Source organism: Pomacea canaliculata, linkage group LG13 (assembly GCF_003073045.1).
Source record: "Pomacea canaliculata isolate SZHN2017 linkage group LG13, ASM307304v1, whole genome shotgun sequence".
Taxonomy (NCBI): domain Eukaryota; kingdom Metazoa; phylum Mollusca; class Gastropoda; order Architaenioglossa; family Ampullariidae; genus Pomacea; species Pomacea canaliculata.
This window is the reverse complement of record NC_037602.1, coordinates 13,760,906-13,785,362: the sequence shown is the minus strand read 5'-3', so window position 1 is coordinate 13,785,362 and position 24,457 is coordinate 13,760,906. Positions and strand designations below refer to the sequence as shown.

The following is a 24,457-nucleotide window of genomic DNA, read 5'->3' as shown; positions in this document are numbered from 1 at the left end:
TCCGTCCATCGCGGAATCCCTAGTCAGCGAGGGGCCTGTCTGGCTGCAGTCTCTCAAGTGTCGTGGCACAGAGTCCACCATTGAAAACTGTGACGTCAGCACGTGGGGCCTGCCCATGGAGAAGTGCACTGTGGGAAATCCTCAGGTCGTGTGCTACAGATCTGGTGGGTTGATGAGTACTGGACATAATTCGTGTGTATGTGTGGTCTAGGTACGTAGAAAACCTTAGGTTATATGAATCAGTAAGTATTTGTGTGTAGCGTAGGGCAGTTGAAGTGGCCACATGTTGATCATAAATGGTAATTTGGTTGTACAAACAGAACTAAACATATCGTTGTCAAGTGGACGCAACTTTGGTCAGTGGAAATCACAAGGGATCACGAGAGAGGAGGAATATGCAGTCTGGACACCACTGACGTCGAAGCAAGTGTTATCTGTAAAAGCATGGACTACAGAGGTGGAAAGGTTAGTTCATATTGTCTGCCTGATGGCCTAGACTCATCAGATTCATTTTCCTAAGATATCTAATCCTCTTCGTGCCTGAGGTTGCACATCAGGCCTCAACCAGAGTCCGCCACCGATGTCGATCGGCTGAAACCCGCTCCAGGTGACCCCATGTCCAGCCCTTTCCTTTCGTCTCACTGTTCTTCTCCATTCTCCAAATAATTGACTGTTAAATGGGTTTCATCGGATCTTAAGGGCATACCAGTAAATTAAATGTAATCGTCGCCAAGTTTTGTTCTGCGTTCAGTTCCGCGTGACCATCTTCTGTGACTAGTTTTCTTTCATTCGACTTTGTACTCACGGTCAAGCACATTTTTTAACTGCTTTTCTAAATCGTGTTGGCAGGAATATGTAATAAATCGTTCCTTGTTTGTTTTTCTCGATGCAGGTTATGACAGGAAAGAAATTGTACTCCACTCCCACCACCTTCTTTCTGTCTGAAGTACAGTGTAACGCCACCGACACCGCCATTTTCTCGTGCAAAGGCACGGGATGGCAGAACCCTTCTGAACGTTGTCAGAAAGACGGAAAACAACTCGAAGTCTTCTGCTACGGAGATGGTAAGTCTTTTGCATATATATGCTCGGATAGGCGTGTGTATGTGTGTGACTCAACATGGAAAATGTCGACTAATGACTGACCAAGTATAGCAATACATTTATCCAATAGGAGGACTTTTAGGATCTTCGGAGGTTCAACACTTCAGCTTTGATGCCTTTATCAGTAAACATTTAATGTATATGTCTAATGCCATGCTAAATATATATGATGTACATAAATACTTGCAGTACGTTTGAACCCGGGAGGTGACTTTGACGGCGTTGTGGAAACGTACGATGCAGCAACTGATTCATGGAACCCTGTTTGTGGCGAAGGCTTTGATAATAACACTGCACAAGTTGTCTGCAGACAGATGGGCTATAGTCTGGTTCGTCTTTTAACAGTTTGCCTAAACATAGCACTATACTGTCTAAAGAGTAAAACACAAATGGCCAGAAAGGCAAATATATCGCTATCTTCTACATGTGTTTGTATTAATTATTCCTTTTATTAATCTGATAGTCCTATATTACTATTATTAAAATAGTCTGAGTCCATTTTGAACTGCACAGATAATTTTCATTTTGCTTGGGAAACAGAGCTATCTGCAGCCTCGATGGTCATACGCATCCCACACCACCCCCAGGTCGCTCACTGGCCTGCAATGCACAGGGAGAGAGAATCACATCAATGACTGTCCCAGAACATCGCTTGGCGCTTGTCGCGCAGATGACTATGTCTCCGTTACATGCTTGCACAATAAACCACAAATATGTAAGTTTTACAAAAACTTTTAAACAAAAAATAAACAACAAAAGGAACGAGAATGCGTGCGTTAGGAATATGTGTGTGTGTTTTGCTCTACTGAAAGTCAGTGTGTATATCAGTGTTACTGTATGAATTTCACAGCTACTGCCATCTGTTGCAGCTGACAAATATATACTGGACTTTGGGACGAACTCCAGGTTACACGCCACTGGCCGCGTGCAGGTTTACCAAAGCGGTGTTTTCGGCTACGTGTGTGATGATCAGTGGACCGCGAAGGATGCTAGTGTGGTGGGTTATATCCTTGAGATACAGAAACTAGATGAAATGTAATGGTAGGATTAGCTTAAATACGTGTGCTGTTATTGTTGAGCTGAATCTGAATCAAGTTTAAGTGCTAAAAGATTTATTTCTTTGCTTTGTAGATATGCAGGGGAATGGGAAATAAAGGCGGGATACCCTACTACAGTCCAGGGTCGTTTCCAGGCCCTTACTTTGTTAATCAGCCTGGTTGCTATGGGAACGAAACTACACTGGAGGAGTGCCTAGGGAGCAAGGAAACTAACTCATGTTCTAGCAGGCGGGCAGCTGGTGTCCTTTGTTATTCTAAATCTGGTGAGTGAAAAAGTAATATCTTATTTTATTGCAGTTTCATACAGAGGTCTAATTGTTGGCTGGTTAAAGTCAACACTAGGTTTTAAAATGAAAACCAAACCTTTATGCACCTTGATTTCACTGAATATTACTTGTCTCGTGGATGCGTGCAGCACCGGTTCTGAGGATAGGGGTGGATAGCCATGCTCACAACATGGGTATCCTGCGTCTAGCTGTGGATTACAAGGACGGACGAATCTGTGCCCTTGGCTGGGATGACAAGGATGCACATGTAGCATGCACTCAGATGGGATTCAGAGGCGGCTTGGCTGTAAAGTAAGTATTGGTCTGCTTGTCAATAAAACGTATGAAACATTTTACAAATTGTGTGAATGGTCAATGCTGTGGATAGTTGGTATACTATCATTTTATTTTTTCCATCCTTCACAGTTACCATCGCATGGATGGTCCAGTGTACCTTTCAAACCTAACCTGTACTGGAGCAGAGAACAATCTCTTCCAGTGTGGAAATGAAGGATGGAGGACAAACAGGAAGGAGTGCGAAGATGCCTTTCTTGATGCAGGTGTCATTTGCTTTCATGATGGTGAGTATTTTTAAATCCAGATAAAGAAAGAAACTCTTCTGTATTGATTAAAACCCAAGAATTGTGGATTTAGATGTTGGTGCTTATATTGTGCAATGTGAAGATTCTTTTTCTGATTAATTTGTTTTACAGTAAGACTGGCTGACGGCAACGTAAAAGCCAACCAGCTGACTGGCACTGTACATGTGTGGCATGGAGACAAGGTGAAGTCATGGAAGTCATTGTGTGGCAGGACCTTCAGTGACAATGAAGCTACTTCTATCTGCAATGGGCTTGGCTTCCGGTATTATGCAATCATGAAGGCCGCCCCATTGGTGAATGACTATGAGGTCATCGGCCTACAGTGCTCTGGTAAGAAGGCCAGTGCTGCAAGCTGCCAGTACACTTCAGTTCAGTGTAATGATCAAGATGGTCTGGCACGACTAACCTGTTTTAATGATATGGATGACAATCATCAAGATTTAGGTAAGTTCCATAGCTGCACGATTTCATAGCACATTCTCAGCTTAAAGTGGGTTAAAAACACTACTTTTGTCACTTCTCATTTCAATTTTAAATTAGCTTTTTGTTGAACCTGCCTATTTATACATTCACTATATTAATAGTGCAACTTTTGTTAAAAAAAATAAAACTCTGTCCTTTAATCCTTACAACTTATTTATGTAGACTTTCCAGTGATATAATATAAAGATCTAGCTTAAGTGTTTCATATCTGTCCTGGTTGATTTTTCAGGTTTCACGTGGTCTATTCAGAAAGGGTACTATGGTGAGGTTCATGTTGCACACAGTCATATCAAAGGTGTTGTGTGTGAGGAGGGCTGGGGAGATAAAGAAGCTGCCACCCTTTGCAGGCAGTTTGGCTTTGCAGGTGGACGCTCTTTGGGGACGACCATGCTTCTCAATGAACAAGAATTGCTTGTTATTTCCAATGTCAGCTGCCCCCAGGGTGCCTCCGACATGAGTCAGTGTACATATAGCACTGACGTGTCACCACAGTGTCGCAATACTTTGACTGCTGCTGGAGTGCTGTGCGACAAGACCGACAGTAAGTATTTCAGTGATTTTGAATGAATAAAAGAGTGCCATCTAAACAAGCACTTATAAACGTGACTTTCATTTTCTGTTGTCCATGTCATAATCAATATTGATACATTGACATAGCAAAATTACAATGCATATTTGTAAAAAGTCATAATTATGGAAATTTAATTTTGCAGACGGCATTGAGTTCCGGTTGTCAGGGTCGAGCATATATGAAGGTGTAGTGGAGGTCAGCTATGATGGCGTATGGGGCAGAGTATGTAACACCTCCTGGTCAAAAGATGATGCTGATGTGTTGTGCAGACAGCTCGGCTTTAAAGGTGGTGACGTCAGCAATGGTGGCTATAGTGTCAGCTCAGGCCCCATATACCTGGACAACGTGCAGTGTGGACCACACCATAGATCACTGCTGGCCTGTCCCAACGATGGTTGGGGGAGCTATAAGTGCGTCGGTGGCTATGCCAGGGTGAAATGCGTTCCCAAAGGTGAATTGATTTGCTGCTGACCAACAACTGGCTACTAAAAATTATTTCAGGAATAAACCAATCCATTAGGCAAGAATCTATTTCATAAAGTGCAGAGTTACAAAAAAAAAAAAAAAAAAAAAAAACAATTTTTGTACAGGTTAAGTTTAGTTTAGGTGTAGAGCTGAGTGTTAAGATGATATCACAATTTTGAAAGAGTCCTATAGATAGTTTTGGGCCAGAGGGCTGGAATTTCCTTTTTAATTTTTCAATGAAATGTCCACTTCTGTCATACAGTGACCCTAAGCAGCATGAACTTTGGAGTTGTGCAAGTATGGAAAGGTGACGCCTACTCATTAAAGTGTTCACATGGCTTTGATGATGAAGCAGCACATAATCTTTGTTCATCTCTTGGCAACTTCTTTGGAAAATCTCTCTGCTGTGATGCCTTTGGTAAAATTCCCTTCAGTTTGACAGCTGAAGAAGGCCAGTGTGCTGGACATATAGGGGAGGCATTTGATAAATGCAAGATTAGAGCATCTGAATATTCACAGTGTTTAAATGACTTCGGTTATGCATCTGCAGTCTGCTCTACAGTCCAATCTGGCGATGGTAAGAATATGATTCTGATTGATTTATTTCTATTTACCCTAGCTGCAACATAACCAGCTTGGCCATTGCTCTAAAAGAAAAAAAAAACAGAAAAAACAGTCAGAATTTAACAAATTGTTTTTTACGACTTGAAAATTGTAGTAAAAACATAAAACAGGTTATGGTGCTTTTCTTTCAATAGAAGCTGGTCGTTTAATATTTCAGCATCTTGCTTAGGAAGAGAAAATATCAGAATCATGTCATTTTATAACCTTTCCTACCTTTAGTCCTTTAATTAACTATAGCTATAAATGTGTAACTGCTATTAATTAGCTGGCATGCGATTATTTTCAGCATACAGTATAAAGCTAAGCTTAGGCCAGATGGGTCAGATCATGATCACCCACTTCAATCAGGAAGGCTTCATCTGCTCTGAAGGATTTGATAACAATGCAGCAAGCGTAGTCTGTCAAGAAGCGGGTTATAAGGCAGGCTTTGCTTATATCTACAACAATCCAAGGTAAACATTTGTTCAAAATCTAGGCAGATCAGCATATATTCTCTCGAAATTTCTATGTATAAGTTTGAAAGAGGAGCATGCTACTGTTCTTTTCTCCGGGAGCTTCACAGGTATATAACAATTATGTACTTACAGTACTGACAACTAACCACCAATCCTATACTATTCTGCAGGAACACACCAATCCAAGATATTCGCTGGCTGGGCAATCTGAACTGTTCAGGATCAGAAAGACGTCTGAAAGATTGTGGCAACGCGAGGTGGGGACAACTTGGCAACTGTCATACCAGCAGAGATGCTGCAGCTATGTGCTTTAAATCTGCAGGTAAATTATGATTTTGATGGTTGTGGCAGTGGAAACAAATAAAATATTTTTTATAAGAGTATTCTCTTCATGTGTTAAGCTAAACTGACTCTTTCTCTGAAAGGTTACATTTGACTTTCCATCACAGAAATGGCCAGGGTTGCATGGAGATTAGTAGAGGGGCCTACACGCAAAGAAGGGAGAGTGGAAGTCTTGATAAATGGAACTTGGGGGACAGTCTGTGGCTTGTCAGTGACTGACCGTGAGGCCGCTGTCATCTGTCAGCAAATGGGCTACCCATCTGGAACTGTGAACAACATTGGGAAGTAAGTTAAATGCATACACTTTTTGCATACCGATCAAGTCTCTACAGCAGCTAAAAGATTTTATAATTTCTTAGCAATATACTGTCATAGCAGAATGGTAGCCGTCGGTTCCTTAGTTAAGGTTGAGGTGACCAACACCACTGGCCTGCATAGTCAGTTGCAATCTTGCTTTGTTTGTTGCCACTTCTTTTTGCATGGTTTTAACAGCAATGACTTTCACAGGCATGGGGCTGGAATAGGCCCAGTGTGGCTGAGTAACATCTCTTGCACCGGAGCTGAAAACAGTCCATTCAAATGTCCCATGAACCATCTGGGCAAAGCAGATAGCGAATGTGCATCCCATAACTACGACTTGTCAATCAAATGCGACGATGCAGGTAATTTAACAAGGAAGTCGCCTTGTGGAAAGAGATGTATTGTTGTGAATCGCAAATCTTTGTAATAAAGCGTGTGTCTCTGTGTATCAAGCCCTTTTTTGTGATTATAATGATTATAATGGAGCTTTATTAGTGTACCGCAGATACATAAATGTTTGCATAAATGAGGTGATGTACTCATAACACCTTCTCCATGTTGACTGCAAAGATATTGATTGACAAGACACTTATGCATGCTGTGCAGAGAAAATGTGTATAATTCTGTATAATTTTAGCAAAGTGGTTTCTTGTTCACAGTGCGTCTTGTGGGTACCAGCAAAGACTATGGCCGAGTGGAGGTGTTGTCGCACGCCACAAAGCTTTGGCTGTCTGTCTGTCAGGACAGCTTCTCCTCCTTCACAGCCAATCTGATTTGCCGTGAACTTGGATATGACCAAGGTCACCACCAATGCTGCTCAGCATTTGGATCAGTGAATCCTACAAACTTTAGCTTGGTTGAGTGCACAGGACAGGAATCTGACCTCAGCCATTGCAGACTAAAAACAGAGGCCAGCTGCTTCTCTGGTGAATACATTTCATTGGCCTGCACTTCAGCTGGCAGAGATGAAGGTGAGTAGAATTATGGGATGTCTAGTATTTATAAGGTTAAACAGTATTAGCTTATCCGTGGTCAAAATTTTCAGTATTTTTGACAGTATCTAGTAATATTGTGTGCATACAAGATGTCAAAACCCTTGGCAGCAGATTCAAGATTATAACTTATTAGTCCAGTTGCGCTATTTTATCTTATTTTGTTTAACAGGTCTAAAGGCTCAGCTACAAGGATTTGCTGGTATGGCCATGGCATATCGTTACCTTATGCCGGGTGCGATCTGTGCTGATGGCTTTACTACTAAGGAAGCTACAGTGTTCTGCATGGAACTAGGTTACGAAGCTGCTTACGTGCTGCCTCCTCTTGCTGTCACCTCCAGCATGCCCATTGTTCTCGGTGCCCTCCGGTGCACAGGAGAGGAAAGATTACTGAAAAATTGCAACTATCCTCCTTTTGAAGTCTCGATCAAAAACTGCACAAGCAGGACAGCAGCAAATGTGTTATGCAGCAAAACGAAAGGTGGTCCTTTGTATAAAAATTCTGAATTTCATTGCTTGATTTTATATTCAATATAAATAATAGAAGATCAGGATGCTGATACAAGGAAGGAGCACTAGTTTAAAATGCAAATATCATTTGATTCCCAAAGCTGTTTATGAAACTAAAAACCAGGGAAAATGTGCAAGATGTTAATTTGCCAGCCTTTTTCTTTTTCCTTTAGCACCAATCAAGTATCGTCTGAATCCAGGAGACTTCAACCGAGGACGAGCTGAAATTTTTGTGGATGGCAATTGGGGCCTTATCTCCTTTAGTGCCAATAACCTTCTTAACGTTCACATCTTTTGTAGAGAGATGGGATTCACAAGTGGTAGAGTTATCCGAGGAAGGTAAGCCTTCCAAGACTTTAGGCGCCTTCTTTTGTCATAATCTTTTTCGCTTATAAAACTAGGTTTAATTAAAAGTCAGGCATCATATGATTCAAGGCTGTTCTTTCATTCTGCATGCAGGTCTTCAAATCTCCGTCAGGCCAGCATTGTTGTGACACCTGCCTGTAGTGGTCAGGAAAAGTCGTTCCTTGAATGTCCTGCTGACTGGAACCCTAAACAATCCTCTTCTGCATTGTTTATGGAGTGCACACGTGGAGGTGAGATTTTAGCTCCTCATACACAGGCGTTTTCTTGGTAGTGGGAGGTTAGGGGAAGGTGTGACAGTGTGGAAGAGCTTCCCATAGGCGCGTCTAGATTCAAATAACTGTATAACATTGAACATTAGTAGGCACATGAGAATGGAGTGAGGACAAAGGTCATGACTTACATGTAAATATAACGATAGTTGTCAACAAAGCCACTATTATGACAAAGATGCCATTATGATGTAGAAAAGAAATGCCTAAGCTATTCCGTTTTATTTTTTGTTACAGTGGGACTTCAGCGAGGAAATTCTCCAGCAGATGGCGCTCTGTATGCTAAACCTTTAGATGGCGACTGGGGAGCAGTGTGTGGTAAAGGCTTCACCCAAGCAAGTGCAGGTAAGCCGTTCACAGGTTATGAGAACAGTTGTACAATGAACAGAATGCCTATATCATGATTGATGTGCAGCACATTCAGCTAACGTCTACATGGGAAAATACAATTATTATTTTGTAATTGTGAAAATGATTGGATAAGGAACACATGGTTTGCATTTATATTCTGTAATTATGATGCTTTTTTCAATCAGTTCTCTCCAAAGTCTTCTATGAGATTTTATACGTAAAATATAGATGTGGCCTGCAGTGAGATGGGTTACGAGCATGGCATTGCAACCTGCTGCCAGGCTTATGGTCAAAACAGTGACAGTATCAGCATGAGTAGGGTGAGCTGTTCTGGGACTGAATCAAGGTTACTGGACTGTCCACTCTCCACAACGCACGACGAAAGGATGAGGCTGTGATTTGCAGGACTATGCATCAGTTGCTTGCTACAATGGACCAAGACCCAAGGGTAAGTAACCATGAGTAACCATTGATATTGTGTGCATGCTTGTCTCTAGAAGTTTCCGTTTCTGAAATGTTAAATGCAGCTTCATTGATGTTCTCCTATCCTGAATTTCTTTACAGACTACAAACTCAAGTTAAGTGGACAGCGAGGTGGTGAGGTAAAGGTCACCTATCTTGGAATTGAGGGTCGAATCTGCAGTGATTCGTGGGATAACAGCGATGCCCTTGTGACATGCAGGGAGCTTGGCTTCATCAAAGGTGAAGCTTACACGCACTTGAAAGATCCCTACCTCGATGGCGACAAAACTGGACCCTATTGGTCCTCTGAATTTAACTGCACTGGAAATGAGATACGCTTAGGAGACTGCAGCCACATAGGGTGGGGCAATGTGACGAGCTGCACGAGTAAACACTTCGCCGGTGCACTTTGCTATGATGATCAAGGTAATTCTCTTATTCACATCTCTCAGTTATTTCATTTCTTAAAAATTCTTACATACTTCGACCCTGGCCAGGTTTGGGTTAACTGCTATAAATGTGTAGGCAAGGAACTTTGATTACATAGATTAAGCTGTAGATGTGTGTGCTAATGCTAGTTGTGGAAGCAAATTTAGAAGAAGGTGTAAGGCATAAATGTCAAGCATTATGTATGTGATGAAATATATAGCTGTGTTTTTCTTTCCTTTTACGGGCCATCCAATACATCTATTCAATAATATAACTAATTCTACATCCGTTTATTTGCAGTAATGCAGTAATGCAACCCCTAAAAAACATAACATGTCTTCTTCCAGGATTTTCATTCAAGCTTGGCCATGGTGATATATATTATGGGCTGGTAAATATCTCTGTGAATGGAGTGTGGGGTACACTTTGTGACCCCAACTGGAATCATGCAAGTGCTGCAGTGCTGTGTCGCATGATAGGCTACTCAGATGGCGAGCTGTGGTATGCAAAAAATCAACCAACTAATCAATTATCAGAACCCCTCTGGGGCTCAAAGCTTCAGTGTCATGGGAATGAGAAAAAACTGGATGATTGCTCCTCTGTGGGCTGGGTTCCAGCATCTCAAGTATGTTCTTCGTTTTCCTACCTTGCTACAGCCTACTGCTATGGAAGAGGTAAGTCACAGGAGAATAATTTCAGGATTACAGCAAACTGTAAAAAAAAATTAGAAATGAAATAAATTTCACAATTTTATAAAATAGTAGCTATCTATGAAGATTTTTTTTCTCTTGACAGTCAAATTAAGCTCAGGACGCCCTGATGTTGTTTCCCATGGTGCTGTGATCATCTACCACAAGAACCAGTGGCTCCAAGTGTGTGATGCAGGTTTTGATGATGTCACAGCAAGGAAGGCATGTCAGAATATGGGTTACAATGATGGAAAAGCTATCTGTTGCTCTGCCTACAAAGGTGTGAGTGTTTTTGAAATGCACCCAAATGTGACTGTGCGGTGCAATGGCAATGAGGCTACTATTAACGATTGCATCAGAGAAGAAGCTTGCACATCAGGGCAATATGCATCAGTAATATGCTTGAAAAACGACCAGAGTTTCAAAGAAAGTAAGTGTATGCAATTGGGTTGCATTTAAACCCATGCAACAATTGTTTTCTGGAATCATTAAGGAACAGATAAGCTTTATGTTGGGAACAATGCATTTACAGTTGAAGGACGCTGATAATAAGTGACATTCTATAGGTATAAAGTCAATAATACATTCTAAGGTCATTTAAAACTGGATGTGCAGACTGTCCAAAAGCAAGATATTTCCTCACTGCTCATCTGCAGGTGTCAAATCGGTCCAGTTGATTGCATGATGTCTTTCTGTTCCAGATTATGACATCAAGCTGTCCCAGCAAAGCACAGGTGCACTGTCAGTGACTTACTATGGCGTGCCTGGCAGGATCTGTTCACAGGAGTGGGATGATGCTGATGCAAGTGTTTATTGTAGATCAGCAGGTTTCACATCTGGATTTGCTTTTCATCAACAGTTTTACAACAGCCCTACAGAACAAGATGTGAGTGACAATAGAAATCAGTTGTATTAATGGTGTAAGCTGTTATGGAAGCTAGGTTAAATTAAGAAAAGTGTTCTCCACGACTATAGCTTCCTTTATGAAAAATGTATGTGAGAAAAATAAGTGTTGTATGATGTTGGTTAGCTACTTACAAATTAAAACTTTAAATGACAATGCAGGTGGGTCCTTTTTGGCTCAGTGATTTTCGCTGCACTGGGAAGGAGGGCAACTTGATGGACTGTCCCCACCAAGAGCGCCTATCACTTGGGAACTGTTCGGCCTCCCATACTGCTTCTGTTGTTTGCTATCGAGAGTCAGGTGAGTAACCGTTTGTCAGATAAAACTCCTCAATGCCATCAGTGTCTTAGTAAGTACAGAAACTGGAGCATCTAATAAAAAAATCACCTAGTTACTATACACGTGTTATCAGTTTCTAAACAGACTATTTTCAATATCTGTATCAGACTATTTAAAATTCATAAAATACAAAGATTGCTAGCTTTTTGTCTCTACTTCTTTTGTGTTGGTTTCTCTGTCACTATCTCATTCTAGACAGCCACGATGCTTCTATTTATAAACAGGCATCCAGTACAGAATAAATGGTGGCAATCACAATACAGGAAGAGTGGAGCTGGCCATTGATGGGCAATGGGGCTCAGTATGTGGTGTGACCTGGGATGATCAAGCTGCCAGTGTATTTTGCCGATCTCTCAATTTTACACATGGTATGTTTAAATTTTAAAACCATGACATAGCACTTCATTTAGTATCTGGCACATAATATTGAAGCAAACATGGGAGACACAAGCATCTGTTGTGTTTGTCATGACATCATTTTTCAATAGGCATTGAATAGTGCTTTTTCACATATCTGCAAATGTTTCTCTTTGTACACAGGTGTTGCTATTACCAACACAGACTTTGGACAAGGCTCTGGACCCATATGGATGAATGGAGTCATTTGCAACGGTACAGAAGCCAGCATCCACCAGTGCCCACATGCAGGTTTCTACAAAGGCAAGCACCAAGGACTCTCTCTTTGCAACTCCCATGATTATGATGCTGCAGTATTCTGCCATCAGAATGGTAAGTGCAAAATAGATGTATGCTTGACTGTCCAGTCTCGCGAGAATAATACAGTGAATAAGGGAAACTAGATCTGTAAATCACTGTATACATCTGTAAAGCTACCATTTTAGCCTAAGAATTATTTTACAAGACTCAGGTGCTTGAACATTTCTTACATTGTCTGATTACTACCCATATATTCTTGCCTCAGTGTTTGTTGATCATTGTGTCTACAGTGCGTCTGAACAGACCTCATGGTTCCAGTGAAGGTGGACTTCTGGTTTATCAAGGAAATAAGTGGACAGGAGTATGTGATAGCCAGTTCAGCAATGTAGAAGCCACAGTTGCATGCCGCAGCTTAATGCAAGGATTCAACGATGGTGTTGTTATTCCTGTGAGTGTTGCAAGCATTATCAACATAAAGTGCAATAGTGCTCATATACCAGGATTTTTTGTTTGGAGGTCACTGCAGGCTAAATTTGATGAGCTTTTGTAGCTTTTAAAATTTGTTCAATAATTTTTTAACTGCGATTAACAGTGAGTAAAATGATAAGTCAAGCAAATAAATACATGACTGCTTTTGCAGGGCTCATCATTTGGGGATCTAGGGACAGATATCTCCATGTCAATTAAATGCCAGGGTGATGAAAAGGACATAAGCAAGTGCCACATCTCAATGGGTTCATGTCCAAGTCAGCAATACATGTCTGTCTCCTGTAGCACAACTCCTATTGATGTTAGCGGTAAGCATATCATCTGACATTTACTGATGGTTAAGATTTTCTTAATGTTAGGCACTGTACATGTACAAAAAGTACACAAAAAGGGATACATGTATACAAATATATGCTAAGGCATCAACAAACTTACTGTCATTAAAAGACAGAGCTGCTGGCTTAAAGAAGAATTGTAAAATTCATGCATCATTTCCTAGACTGTCCATGTTTCATAGGTATGCCTGTAAGATTTGCCGAGAATGATAACTCAGCTTATCATGGTATTGTGGAGGTGCGCTACAAGGGTGTCTGGAGTCGCATCTGCCAACAGGGCTGGGATGATGCAGATGCTACGGTTTTTTGTAGACAATTGGGATATAAGGTATGCAGTGATTTGTTTAAATTTGAAAAAGCGCAGTGTCATTAGCATGTGTTTTTGGCATGATAAGCCTACTTCTGAGAAATTATAAACATAAAATTTTGGTGTTCTAATTATCTATTCAATTATCATGTTTATGTGGTTAGAATATGTAGGCTGCTTTCAAACTGACATGTTTACATGACTGAAAAATACTGCTTCTACAGGCAGGAGTGCAGTATCTGCACCACAAGAAGAATCCTCAGCCCATCCAGCTGCGTGATATGGATTGCTTTGGAAATGAAAAATTGTTGTCTAACTGCAATTACAGCACCTCTCCAGATCTAAAGAACTGTAACTTTGGTTCTAATGATGCAGGTGCTATCTGCTATAATAATACAGGTGAGATAAGTGGATATAGAAAACTCACAGCTCATTGATTTTTTTTTTGGAGGGGGGGTGTTTCTTTTGCATCCAATGTTATTCTAAAAATGGTGCTTATCTGTTGTCTTGATTTGACATTTTACAGGCATTGCTTATCGTCTGTACGGAGGCTTTAATAGTGGAGACAACATCACAGGGCGTGTAGAGATTGCATATGATGGTGAGTGGGGTACCATCTGCGAGTGGGATTGGTCAGCTTCGAATGCTCGTGTGTTGTGCAGAAACCTTGGCTACCTGGATGGCATCCCTGCCTCTGCACCAAGTCCTCCTCTTCCTGAAAGGGAATATTTTCTCAGTGCTTCCTTCTGTGATGGAAATGAGAACAATATCTTCTCCTGCCTCAATACTGGCTTCAAGTCTGGTTACCTTGGAGACTTGTGTGGAGGTGAAGCTTATGCCACTTGTTACAAACAAGAAGTTGGTGAGTAAAATTCAGTGAAATAAAAAAAATCCATTTAAATATACTGCTATTCATTTAGGCTTTGGCAGGAACTATAGTTTACTTGTGGAGTTGGTTCAGCTGTTATTGTTATGTGCAGTTTTTGTCAATGTTATTTATAAGACTGCTGAATTTTTTATCCTATAGAAAACAGGCCTTGCTGGTTTTAGCATTCAGGAAAAAAGTGTGCAAAGACAGTCAAAAGGCACTAAATTTCCTTTAAAAATTCTTTTCTTAGCCATTACAAGCATAAGGCTTGTCAACACCGAAGGCAAAGTGGGCACCAACCATGGTCGAGTGGAGGTGTTTGTTCAAGGTCCAAATGCCTGGGGATGCATCTGCGATGATTACTGGGATCACCATGATGCAAGCGTTGTGTGTCGTGAGCTTGGTTATGATTATGGTGTGGCTCATTCACAAGGCAAACACGAGATAGCCAATGGTTACATATGGCTGGACAACGTGGAATGCCTTGGGAATGAGACTTCCCTTACTGAGTGCAAGCATCGAGGAATATCCACAACTAACTGCCAGCACTATGAAGATGCTGGAGTCTCCTGTTACAGTAAGTCCTTGTCTGATTCCGAGCATTCAGATTCTAGCAGTCATGTTCATGGTCTATAACTTCTTAAAAAAAAAAAATCAGCTGCTCCTCAAATGCTTATTTTCACTCAGCTTCAAGTAGGTTTTGTCACTTTTCATTTAAATTTTAAATTACCTTTTTGTTGATGCTGCCTATTTATACATTCGCTATATTAAATGTGCAACTTGTAAAAACAAATCTGTCCTTTAACCCTTATAAAACTCTTAACAAAAACTCTTTTAATGAGAGGTCACAACTTATTTCTCTAGAACTACCAGTGATATAATATAATTAATGAAGTTCTAGCTGAAATGTTTCATATCTGTCCTGGTTGATTTTTCAGGTTTCACATGGTCTATTCAGAAAGGGTACTATGGTGAGGTTCATGTTGCACACAGTCATATCAAAGGTGTTGTGTGTGAGGAGGGCTGGGGAGATAAAGAAGCTGCCACCCTTTGCAGGCAGTTTGGCTTTGCAGGTGGACGCTTTTTGGGTACGACTATGCTTCGCACTGAACAAGGAGTGACTTTTTTCAATGTCAGCTGCCCCCAGGGTGCCTCCGACATGAGTCAGTGTAGCACTGTTGTGTCACCGCAGTGTCACAGCATGACTGCTGCTGGAGTGCTGTGCTACAGGACAAACAGTAAGCAGTTCAATGATTTTGTATGAATAAAAGAGTGCCATCTAAACAAGCACTTATAAATGTGACTATCATTTTCCATTGTCCATGTCATAATTAATATTGGTACATTGATATAGCAAAATGTTATTGATTAAAATGCATATTTGTAAAAAGTCATAATTATGGAAACTTTAATTTTGCAGATGGCATTGAGTTCCGGTTGGCAGGGGGATCCTTATTTGAAGGTCAAGTGATGGTCGGCTATGATGGTGAATGGCATGCATTACATACCACCTCCTGGTCAAAAGATGATGCTGATGTATTGTGCAGAGAGCTTGGCTTTACAGGTGGTGACATCAGCAATGCTACCTATAATGTCAGCTCAAGCCCCATATACCTGGGCAATGTGCAGTGTGGACCACACCATAGATCACTGCTGGCCTGTCCCAACGATGGTTGGGGGAGCTATAAGTACATCAGCGACTATGCCAGAGTGCACTGTGTTCCCAAAGGTGAAATAATTTGTTCCTGACCAACAACTGGCTACTAAAAATTATTTCAGGAATAGACCAATCCATTAGGCAAGAATCAATTTCATATACATGTATAAGTAAAGTTACAAACAAACAAAAACTTTTGCACAAATAAAAGTTAAGGTGCAAAGCTGAGTGTTAAGATGGTTCCGCAATTTTGAAAGAGTCCTACAGATAGTTTTGGGCTGGTGGGCTAGAGTTCCCATTTTAATTTTTCAACAAAATGTCTACTTCTGTCATACAGTGACCCTAAGCAACATAACCTTTGGGGCTGTGCAAGTATGGAAAGGTGACGCCTACTCATTAAAGTGTTCACACGGCTTTGATGATGAAGCAGCATCTACTCTTTGCTTATCTCTTGGCTACTCCCATGGAAGATCTGCCTGCTGTAATTTCTTTGGAACATTTCCCTTAACAACTATAGAATCCAAGTGTGGACATCGGGAAGAATTTGATACATGCAAGAACATATTAGCAACTCCACAGTGCTTTCATGACTTCGGTTATGCATCTGCAGTCTGCTCTACAGTCAACTCTAGCGTTGGTAAGAATATTAGTTTCTGAGTGATTTATTTTTATTTACGTAAGCTGTAATATAACCAGCTTGGGCATTGCTACAAAAAACTGTCAGAATTTTAAATTGTTTGTTTACGAAATAGAGCTGTGTGTTAACGGAGGACTTGAGCATTGTAGTAAAATGAACAGATAAAGGTTATGGTGCTTTTCTTTCGATAGAAGCTAGTTGCTAAATATTTGTTCTTGCTTAGGCTATGGGCTGTGCTCTTCTTTAGAGTTTAAAAAAAACGACAAACTATCAGCTGCTCCTCAAATGCTTATTTTGACTCTGATTTTAAGGGAAGCATCTTGTCGGTTTAATTTTAATTGAAATTGTTTAGAAAAACCCAGATTTAGAAGTATTGTTATGAGAGAACATCTAATATCGCTATTTTTATGCTTGCAATTTCGTAGATATATGGCTTCACACATGCATACATACACAAATATACATCAGCTTAATCTGATATTAACCAGATGCTGATTTAACTTTTCATTATCTCATTTCAGATTACATGAGTACCTCCACTACAAAACCAACCACCACTTTCACTACTAGTTCAACATCCCGTACAACCATCACTTCAACAAATGCATCTTCCACAACCACCACTACTCCAACCACTACCACTTCTAAACCAACTACCAAAACTACTATGTCCACTACTACAACTACTAAACAGGCCCAAACCACCACCACTACACAAGTGTATACCACTTCTACAAAACCCACCACAAGGCAGCCAACCACTAGCACAAAACCCACAACCACTGTTAAAAGCAGCACAACACCACCCACAACCAAAGCTAAAGCTGTCACATCTTCAGTATCAGTCACCCCTACCACACAAACCATTTCAGATTACACTTCTTCAACCCATTCAAGCAATACACCAGTAGAAGGCGGGATTACAGAAGCCCAAGCTCACAGCACGGTCAAAACCAATGCTGCTGCCATTGCTGTTCCAATCATTGTGATCCTGTTGGTGGCATCTGTTTCTGTTGTGGTTATGTACAAGTTCCACCAGCGCCGAAAAGCTATACCCCATCAGCGCTTTGATGACAACATTATGGAACAGCACCCTGATGGCAGCATAGCAATGCAAAACCAGCTGTATGACATGGGAGGTGTTGAAGTTAATCCCTTTACTCTGTCCGGCACAAGCAAGTACATGACTGGAGCATCTGAGATCACCCTTGGTAGTGATGGTAATGCCCATTACACCAACCAAAGCAATGGACAAACTCAAAGAAATGGGAACGATGGCTATGCAAACCCCCTCTTTAATGTGGTAGAGCAAGCTGCTAGCAGTAAGCGAATGGACAAAAATGGAGTATATTAAAATTTCCTTAACAGGAAATGCTGGGTGTGAACTGTTGACATGTTTATAAATGGCTGTCAGCACAATGTTGATTGCCCTGTCTACTTTCAAAAATAAGCATGTGATGTGATAGGTAAAGAAATCCACAAACACACATGTAAAAATTAAGATTAATAGAATGAGCATAAAGGATTCTTGCAGTTTTTGTTTTATCAGTAGACAAATACACACATCACTTTGTCACTGATAGTTTAGTGCTTTAATGTTTGGGTTAGGCATCAGCTTTGGTCACATACTGACACACACAATGAGACACCAAAGGGTAGTGTTTATTTAGTACATACAGTACAAGCATAATTCAAACCCTCTGCATAAATGTATGAAAGTGTGAGTTGAGTTGTGTACAGTTTTCTAGGTGTCTTTCAAATTTGGACCTCATGCAATATGTATATATGCTTCTGGAATGTACATGTTCTGTGTGTGGATGGGGGGACAGCGAGGCCATCAATTCACGCCAATCCTTCATCAATAGTGTTAAGGTAGTATCTTAACAAATGTAAGAAAAATCTATTGCAGCATGTTTCATACAAACATGATGTTGGCAACAATAAAACATTTGCCGGCTACCACAAAATGTAAAGTATCAAGAGAAGTAAAATGATTTATTAAAGATATTTTTTTAACTGAACGCTGTATTATTGATAAATACATTGAATAAATTGTTGAAAAAGTAATATTGGTGTTTCTATAAGTGCTCAGAAAAAAAATGTCAGCTTTCCATTATTTGGATGTGCAGATAAACTGCTATAATATAGCATACACCCTAATGCATTCTTACATGTTGTATACTCAAAATATTTTTAAATGTCATCTGTTTCTTTTCTGTTACATACATGCATTCAAATACACTAACATGTGCTGTTCTCTACAGTAATGCAACATTTTTGTTCTTATTATTTTTTTCCATGAAATCTCACATAGGGATTGTAGTAGGGGTGGCATCATGTATATTGCAGACTTTTAAGTAGTGTATGAAATGCAACAGAGTGACTAATTAGTTTCACAACAGAGTTGCACTTTAAAACTGACATTATATTTTCTTATTTTTTCCTGCCTTGAGTGCATCACCCATGTGCATGAAATTCATGAAACTGTCTCATGCAGCTTTCCTTGATCTGGAACTGGACGCACAGTGCTGCCAGGCACAGACATGACTATCATCCAGTGATTCTGTGGTTCCTCTGCTTTATGAGAGTTTAGATATGTCCAAACTGCGAGTTCATATTCCCTTCCAAAAGGGGTCCTGCAAATCAAAGAAAGAAAGAAAAAAAACATTTCGAAAAACTTTTGCCAATAATTGCATTCTACTTTACAATCCCATAATTCTTGTCGCTTGTCGGTCATTGGCTTTCAAACAAGTAGTGTATTTTATAATAATAGTAATATATATAAGATAATTGAATTTTTAGAGTGCATTTCACTGCATATTGGTGAGCTTAATGCTTCATCCATCAGGGTTGCCCAATCTACAGCCCACAAAGGGTCCTTATCCAAGCCACTTATTTTAACCAGATACAACATCATAATTCTGGCAAAACCGCCATGTTCTGGCCCACGAGATTTTATATAATGTCCAGTGTGGTCCTCACGCAAGAAAAGGTTTGGCACCACTGTTATACATGAAAGGGTACAAAGAAACTGACAGTCAACAATAAAGGAGACACAATAGCAAACAGATGCAGATCAGACCACACACATTTATCTTTAGAGTCAGTCATATGTTGCACTTTTCTATGTACTTAAAACATTAGAGAAGTAGTTTCACTAGAAAACCATAAGGCTGTCATTACTTAAAATCCAGCATCTATATGCTTAACTTTAGACAACTTTGGTATTTGATTCCTAAGCTTATTTCATAAAAATAAACAACTACTATGTGTTGAGGGGGGAAGGTTTGTCCATTTTTATGCTATGGAAAATTCAAAATACAGTCAATATTATATTGTAATTATCAAGGAAAATAGTACAGGCTGCATCACACCTTGAAAGATATTTCCCTTCTACAGCAAGGGCCTGATTTGTCTTACAGTGCACTATAATCAGCTCGTCATTGGCCTGAAAGCAAACATTCAAGAATAATAGTAAAAACTTATATCCCCCTGTAAGTTCATGTAAATTATGTAAACAAGGTGGTGCTTATTAAACTGGAAACTAGTAAACGACAAACATTGACTTAAGGAAGGATGCAAACTATTGACATCAAGATTTTTTTGTACATCTTAAAATCCTTCCACTAAGTCTTACTAAAACCTCTGGTATCAGCCTGTGTTCTTATACATCAACTCAGTTGTGTACTTTTACAGCCATGCACATTTAATTTAGAGACTTGCAAGTGATGATATGTAAAAAGGATAACTGCAATTCTTACTTCAGTTAAGATTAAACTACGTTTACATTTCCCCAAAATATATGACTACATGTGCAGGTTCCCCGAATAACAGTGCTTTAGCCCTTTAACCACATATGATTACCATCACTGGTTCATGCTCATATTCCAGTCGAAGTAAAGGGTTGCGGTAAAGGCACATCCACTGTGTCAGAAAACTGGGTTCTGGAACAAGTAATAGCTCCTGGTGGCGAGATTTATTTTCAGTTTTGAAGCTGAGTTTGTCTGAAAACAGGTATAACTGTAAAAAGAAAAGTAGAAATGCATAGATGAGATACAAATATTTAGTCTTTTATAAATAAACTTAGAGCAGTTACAAATATTTCATTTTAAGAATTGAAAATGCAACCCTTAGATATGATATGCATGCCTAAAATTAAATATAAAAAAATTCTTGAAAAATTGTAAAAATTTAATGGAAAAACATTTTCTTTGGCTGTTAGGAAACAGTAAAGATGTCTATACGTTATTTATTTTATCATACACACATACATTTTTGATCATTATTCTGCTGTAGTTTTACAATAAATGTGTTTTTGACCACATTAAGAATGATCTTATATGGCTCACATTTCCTGAATGTTCGCCCACAGTTCGAAGATAAAATGGTTGTCCATACCGCAGTTTGGCACCAAGCTGACCCCCACCAACACTATGGAAAAAAAAAGGTTTTACTTTCTAAAAAGCATTTTAGTCCTAAAAGAAAAGAAAATTACATAAATTATTTTGACAAAAAATAATTAGATTAAAGCAATTGCTATATGCTTCTTGTTCCAAATCACCCCTGTGGAGCATAGGGCTGCAAAGTAAGTACTATTAACTGTTAAATAACTTCTAGGTGTAAAAAGTTTTGCAAAATTTTTGAGCTCAGTCTTGATGTCATATAAGGTCAAAGTTTAAAAAAAAATTAAAGGTTGTCCCCTAACATTTTTAGTTCATTTGGGGAAAGAGGTGATACCACCTTTTTGTGAGAATGGTACCCATCTACCCTCCCACACCCTGTATGGAGACATTATCCCTTTCCTGGCCATATAGTAGTATGGAACATGGCACAGAGGAATAGGTACAGGCTTGGTGGTGGGGGGTAGTTACTGGCTGGGTGACAATTCAGGGACTAAAGGAGAGCAGGAGGGTTCAGGGTTAGTGTCTGTTTGAACTTAATTTGTTCACTTGCCATGTCTATACAGAAGATTATAATTTTTGTTTATAATTATACAATTAATGTAACAAGGTAGATGTGGGTTGCTTTCCCAATCTCACTACAAGAACAAACACAATACTCTCACGGGTTCCAAGTCCTTTAAGTCAATAGTTCTGGCTAAGGCAAAACATCCACATCACAAACTCGTGTTCTTGATGACCCGTAGTTCTCACCTCTGTGCTGTCCCCTCACATTCTCCCCTCCTGCCCTCTTTGCCTTACCTTACCACCTGACTTCTCTCCAAAACATCCCGCACCTCCATCCTGTCACTAGTTAACCCCCTCCCATTCTCCTTCGGCCACGAAGTTGTCACCCGGCCATTAATTACCTCCCACCGCCAAGCCTGTACCTATTCCTCTGTGCGTGTGTATGTGCAATGCTCCATACTACTATATTAACTCTTTAAAGTTATAGGTGTTATGTGAAAGATACTTTTAAAATGCCTAAATTGAATTCTTGATGTTGATCATCTGTGGAAGATTTGATTACCAACAAGGTTCCTATATAGCTGTAATTAAAACTTTGTTTATTACAAGGGCTGACTGGAATTTTTATGCTTTGATCGCTTTTGTATTTTTTTTTATATCTGTAAGTCAGAACAAAATACTGGACGACCTGGTTAGCTCCTTTTTATTGGAACAAACTTTAATGTCCTGTCCTTCCATTTGGTCTAATGCCCTTTCCATAGTTTGCTTGACTTTCTATATAACCTGGTTATTTTGGGTTTCTATGTCAGGCAGAGGATATATATATATGCACAGACACACATGTGCACAGACACATTGTGGTGGGTTTCTGGGCTTTGGATTTGACCGGCTGGTAAGCTCCTTTAGTTAGGCCTACCACGGTGAGAAGATGCAGCAATGTGACAACACAGAAGTGGGCAAGAGGTTCTGGAAGATTCAATGGGGCAGGGTATATAAGTAGTCAAGAGCTGGAGGATAAGGAAGCACTTTCTTGGCATTTTTTGCTGTTCAAACAGATATGTAGTTGCCGAGTGTGCGTATTTTTAATCTGTGCATTTTTATCTGCCTCCGATTAAGATTACCATGTTCCTGTAGATTTGCTTCCTGTAGATCCTCCTCTACTATTCTAAGGGAGAACTAATAAAACATCTTCTTACTATCTGGAAAAGTATTCTCTGTATTATTATGATTTCCTGTGTGATTGGCCCACCCCTATATAACCGTAGAAATGAAACATTGTATGTGTTACACAGTGCTGTCTACAACAGGCCAGAATATAAAGCACCCATTCTCAAGAAGACATCTTTTTCTATATACATTTTCAAATGTAAGATAAAAAAGCTCTGTCTTATATAATTATAGTTTGTATCCACTTTTTTACATCAAAGCTACCAACAACAGTCCCTCTGAATCCCAATATTTGCTATAGTTTCAAATTTTTAGTGGATGGTGAGAGTTCATAGTTTCTGAACTACACAAAGTTCACACTGAACTTGTTAAACGTCATGTTCTTCTTCAGGATGTGCAAAGCAATAAAAACTTCACTGCATAAAAAATATAAAATGTAAAACTATAATAAATAGTAATACAGTATTTGGGATAGACATAAAAAGTCACCTTTCAATGCTGAAAACTGTCCGTTGATTAGGTTCAATAGTCTGGCTGCCTGTGACAGAAGCTTTTCCAGTGATTTGTACTTGGAAAAGTACATTAGGATCTGAAACATTGAGTGCAACAACACAGTCATTTCGTGGAATCTGGTTGATAAAATACTGAGTGCGGTCCTTGTCACCAGCACATTGCAGCATTACTTGGTCACCAAAGTGGACAGCAAAATCTTGAGTGACTGAGAGCTCAACCTGAAGCAAAGAAACACATTAACTGGGAATAATTTGGTGGGCCAAAAACAAATGTCTTAACTATTACAATGGCAAACACAAAACCCCATCTCTGATTAAGATAGTTATTTTATGTTAGCACTATTCTATATATATATATCTTCCTGTAAATAACGAATTTACATCATTAAAAAAATAATAAACATTTGCATATTTTTTCAGATGTAATATAATATCCCAGTGCACTTAATTTTAAAATTATGAACCAAACTTGCAGCCTTTTCAACATTCAAAAAACAGTTAAATCACCTTTTTTAACATGGTGCTGAATAGGTTATATGTTTTTTGAATCAAAAGTTCCCCTCTTTCTCTCTTGTATAAGAAGTTCTTTAAGGTGTCCTGTAAAAGAAATTTATTAATATTTTGCATTCAGCACAATGCTAGCCTTATATTATTTTTAGCTCATGCCGCTGTTGAAATAATCTAAATTGCAATATAAGTCTATCTAATGAATAATTACATTTTGCCACATGGCCTAGATCTACACAAATTACTTTATGTTTATCCTCTGAACTAATCAGTTCCTATGCTGGTGTCATTGTTACATCGTTCATTTAACAATTTTTTTTGAAAAAGATTAACTGCTCCGCTGCTGAAGTTGATATGCACACACACATCGCGATTAACACAATTACACCTGACAATCTGTGAGCTCTAAAAATACCTCCTCTAACTGAATGTCTTCGCTCCAGTTTCCTACACGAACTGACGGATTATAAGGTCCGAACAGCCATGATTATAGCTGATTTATTAAATGTTCAGACAGACTGGCTACAGCGATCAACCCCAATACTACAGTTCTTGCGTTGGTCTGCAGGGAGTTGTTTCCTTGGAAACAGTCTAGTCTCGCGCTTGAATGCTGTTACCGAGATCTTTCAAATTTGAAGTCAAATAATTTGAATTATCGCTAATTTTAGTGTTAATAAAAGCTAATTTTTTTCAGTTAAATTGTCTTAGTAAGATTTGTGTGAAAATATTAAATGACTTTGTGATCTTGAAAGAAACACTGAAGCGGATAGTAGCTAGTTTTCCCCCACCCACCCTCCTTTTCCGTGGTACATTGTTTATTTTTTTAGAAGTACA

General features: G+C 39.5%; 2 protein-coding genes across 2 annotated transcripts; one reads left to right on the top strand and one right to left on the bottom strand.

The window, feature by feature from the left end:
- Positions 1-24: 24 nt before the first annotated feature.
- LOC112554454 (deleted in malignant brain tumors 1 protein-like) lies at positions 25-18,680 on the top strand. Its single transcript, XM_025222235.1, has 39 exons — positions 25-164; positions 321-465; positions 893-1,064; positions 1,293-1,432; positions 1,644-1,818; positions 1,973-2,100; positions 2,235-2,424; positions 2,577-2,739; positions 2,854-3,008; positions 3,141-3,473; positions 3,742-4,053; positions 4,226-4,534; positions 4,811-5,125; positions 5,459-5,624; positions 5,798-5,949; positions 6,077-6,254; positions 6,477-6,631; positions 6,929-7,240; positions 7,434-7,619; positions 7,945-8,110; positions 8,231-8,367; positions 8,644-8,751; positions 9,322-9,645; positions 9,996-10,322; positions 10,444-10,767; positions 11,039-11,223; positions 11,403-11,541; positions 11,805-11,948; positions 12,121-12,309; positions 12,528-12,685; positions 12,878-13,034; positions 13,244-13,389; positions 13,593-13,767; positions 13,895-14,230; positions 14,487-14,813; positions 15,175-15,474; positions 15,657-15,965; positions 16,231-16,530; positions 17,052-18,680. Exons 2-39 carry the CDS (start codon positions 445-447, stop codon positions 17,882-17,884), a joined length of 8,646 nt encoding a protein of 2,881 aa, XP_025078020.1. The 5' UTR covers positions 25-164; positions 321-444; the 3' UTR covers positions 17,885-18,680.
- On the bottom strand, positions 18,177-24,110 carry LOC112554450 (cilia- and flagella-associated protein 161-like; the record flags this gene model as incomplete). Its single annotated transcript, XM_025222229.1, has 7 exons — positions 18,177-19,166; positions 19,905-19,978; positions 20,395-20,550; positions 20,880-20,961; positions 23,094-23,335; positions 23,624-23,713; positions 24,039-24,110. Coding segments are annotated over 7 exons (876 nt in total), but the record flags the coding sequence as incomplete, so codon positions are not given.
- Between the last annotated feature and the right edge of the window lie 347 nt (positions 24,111-24,457).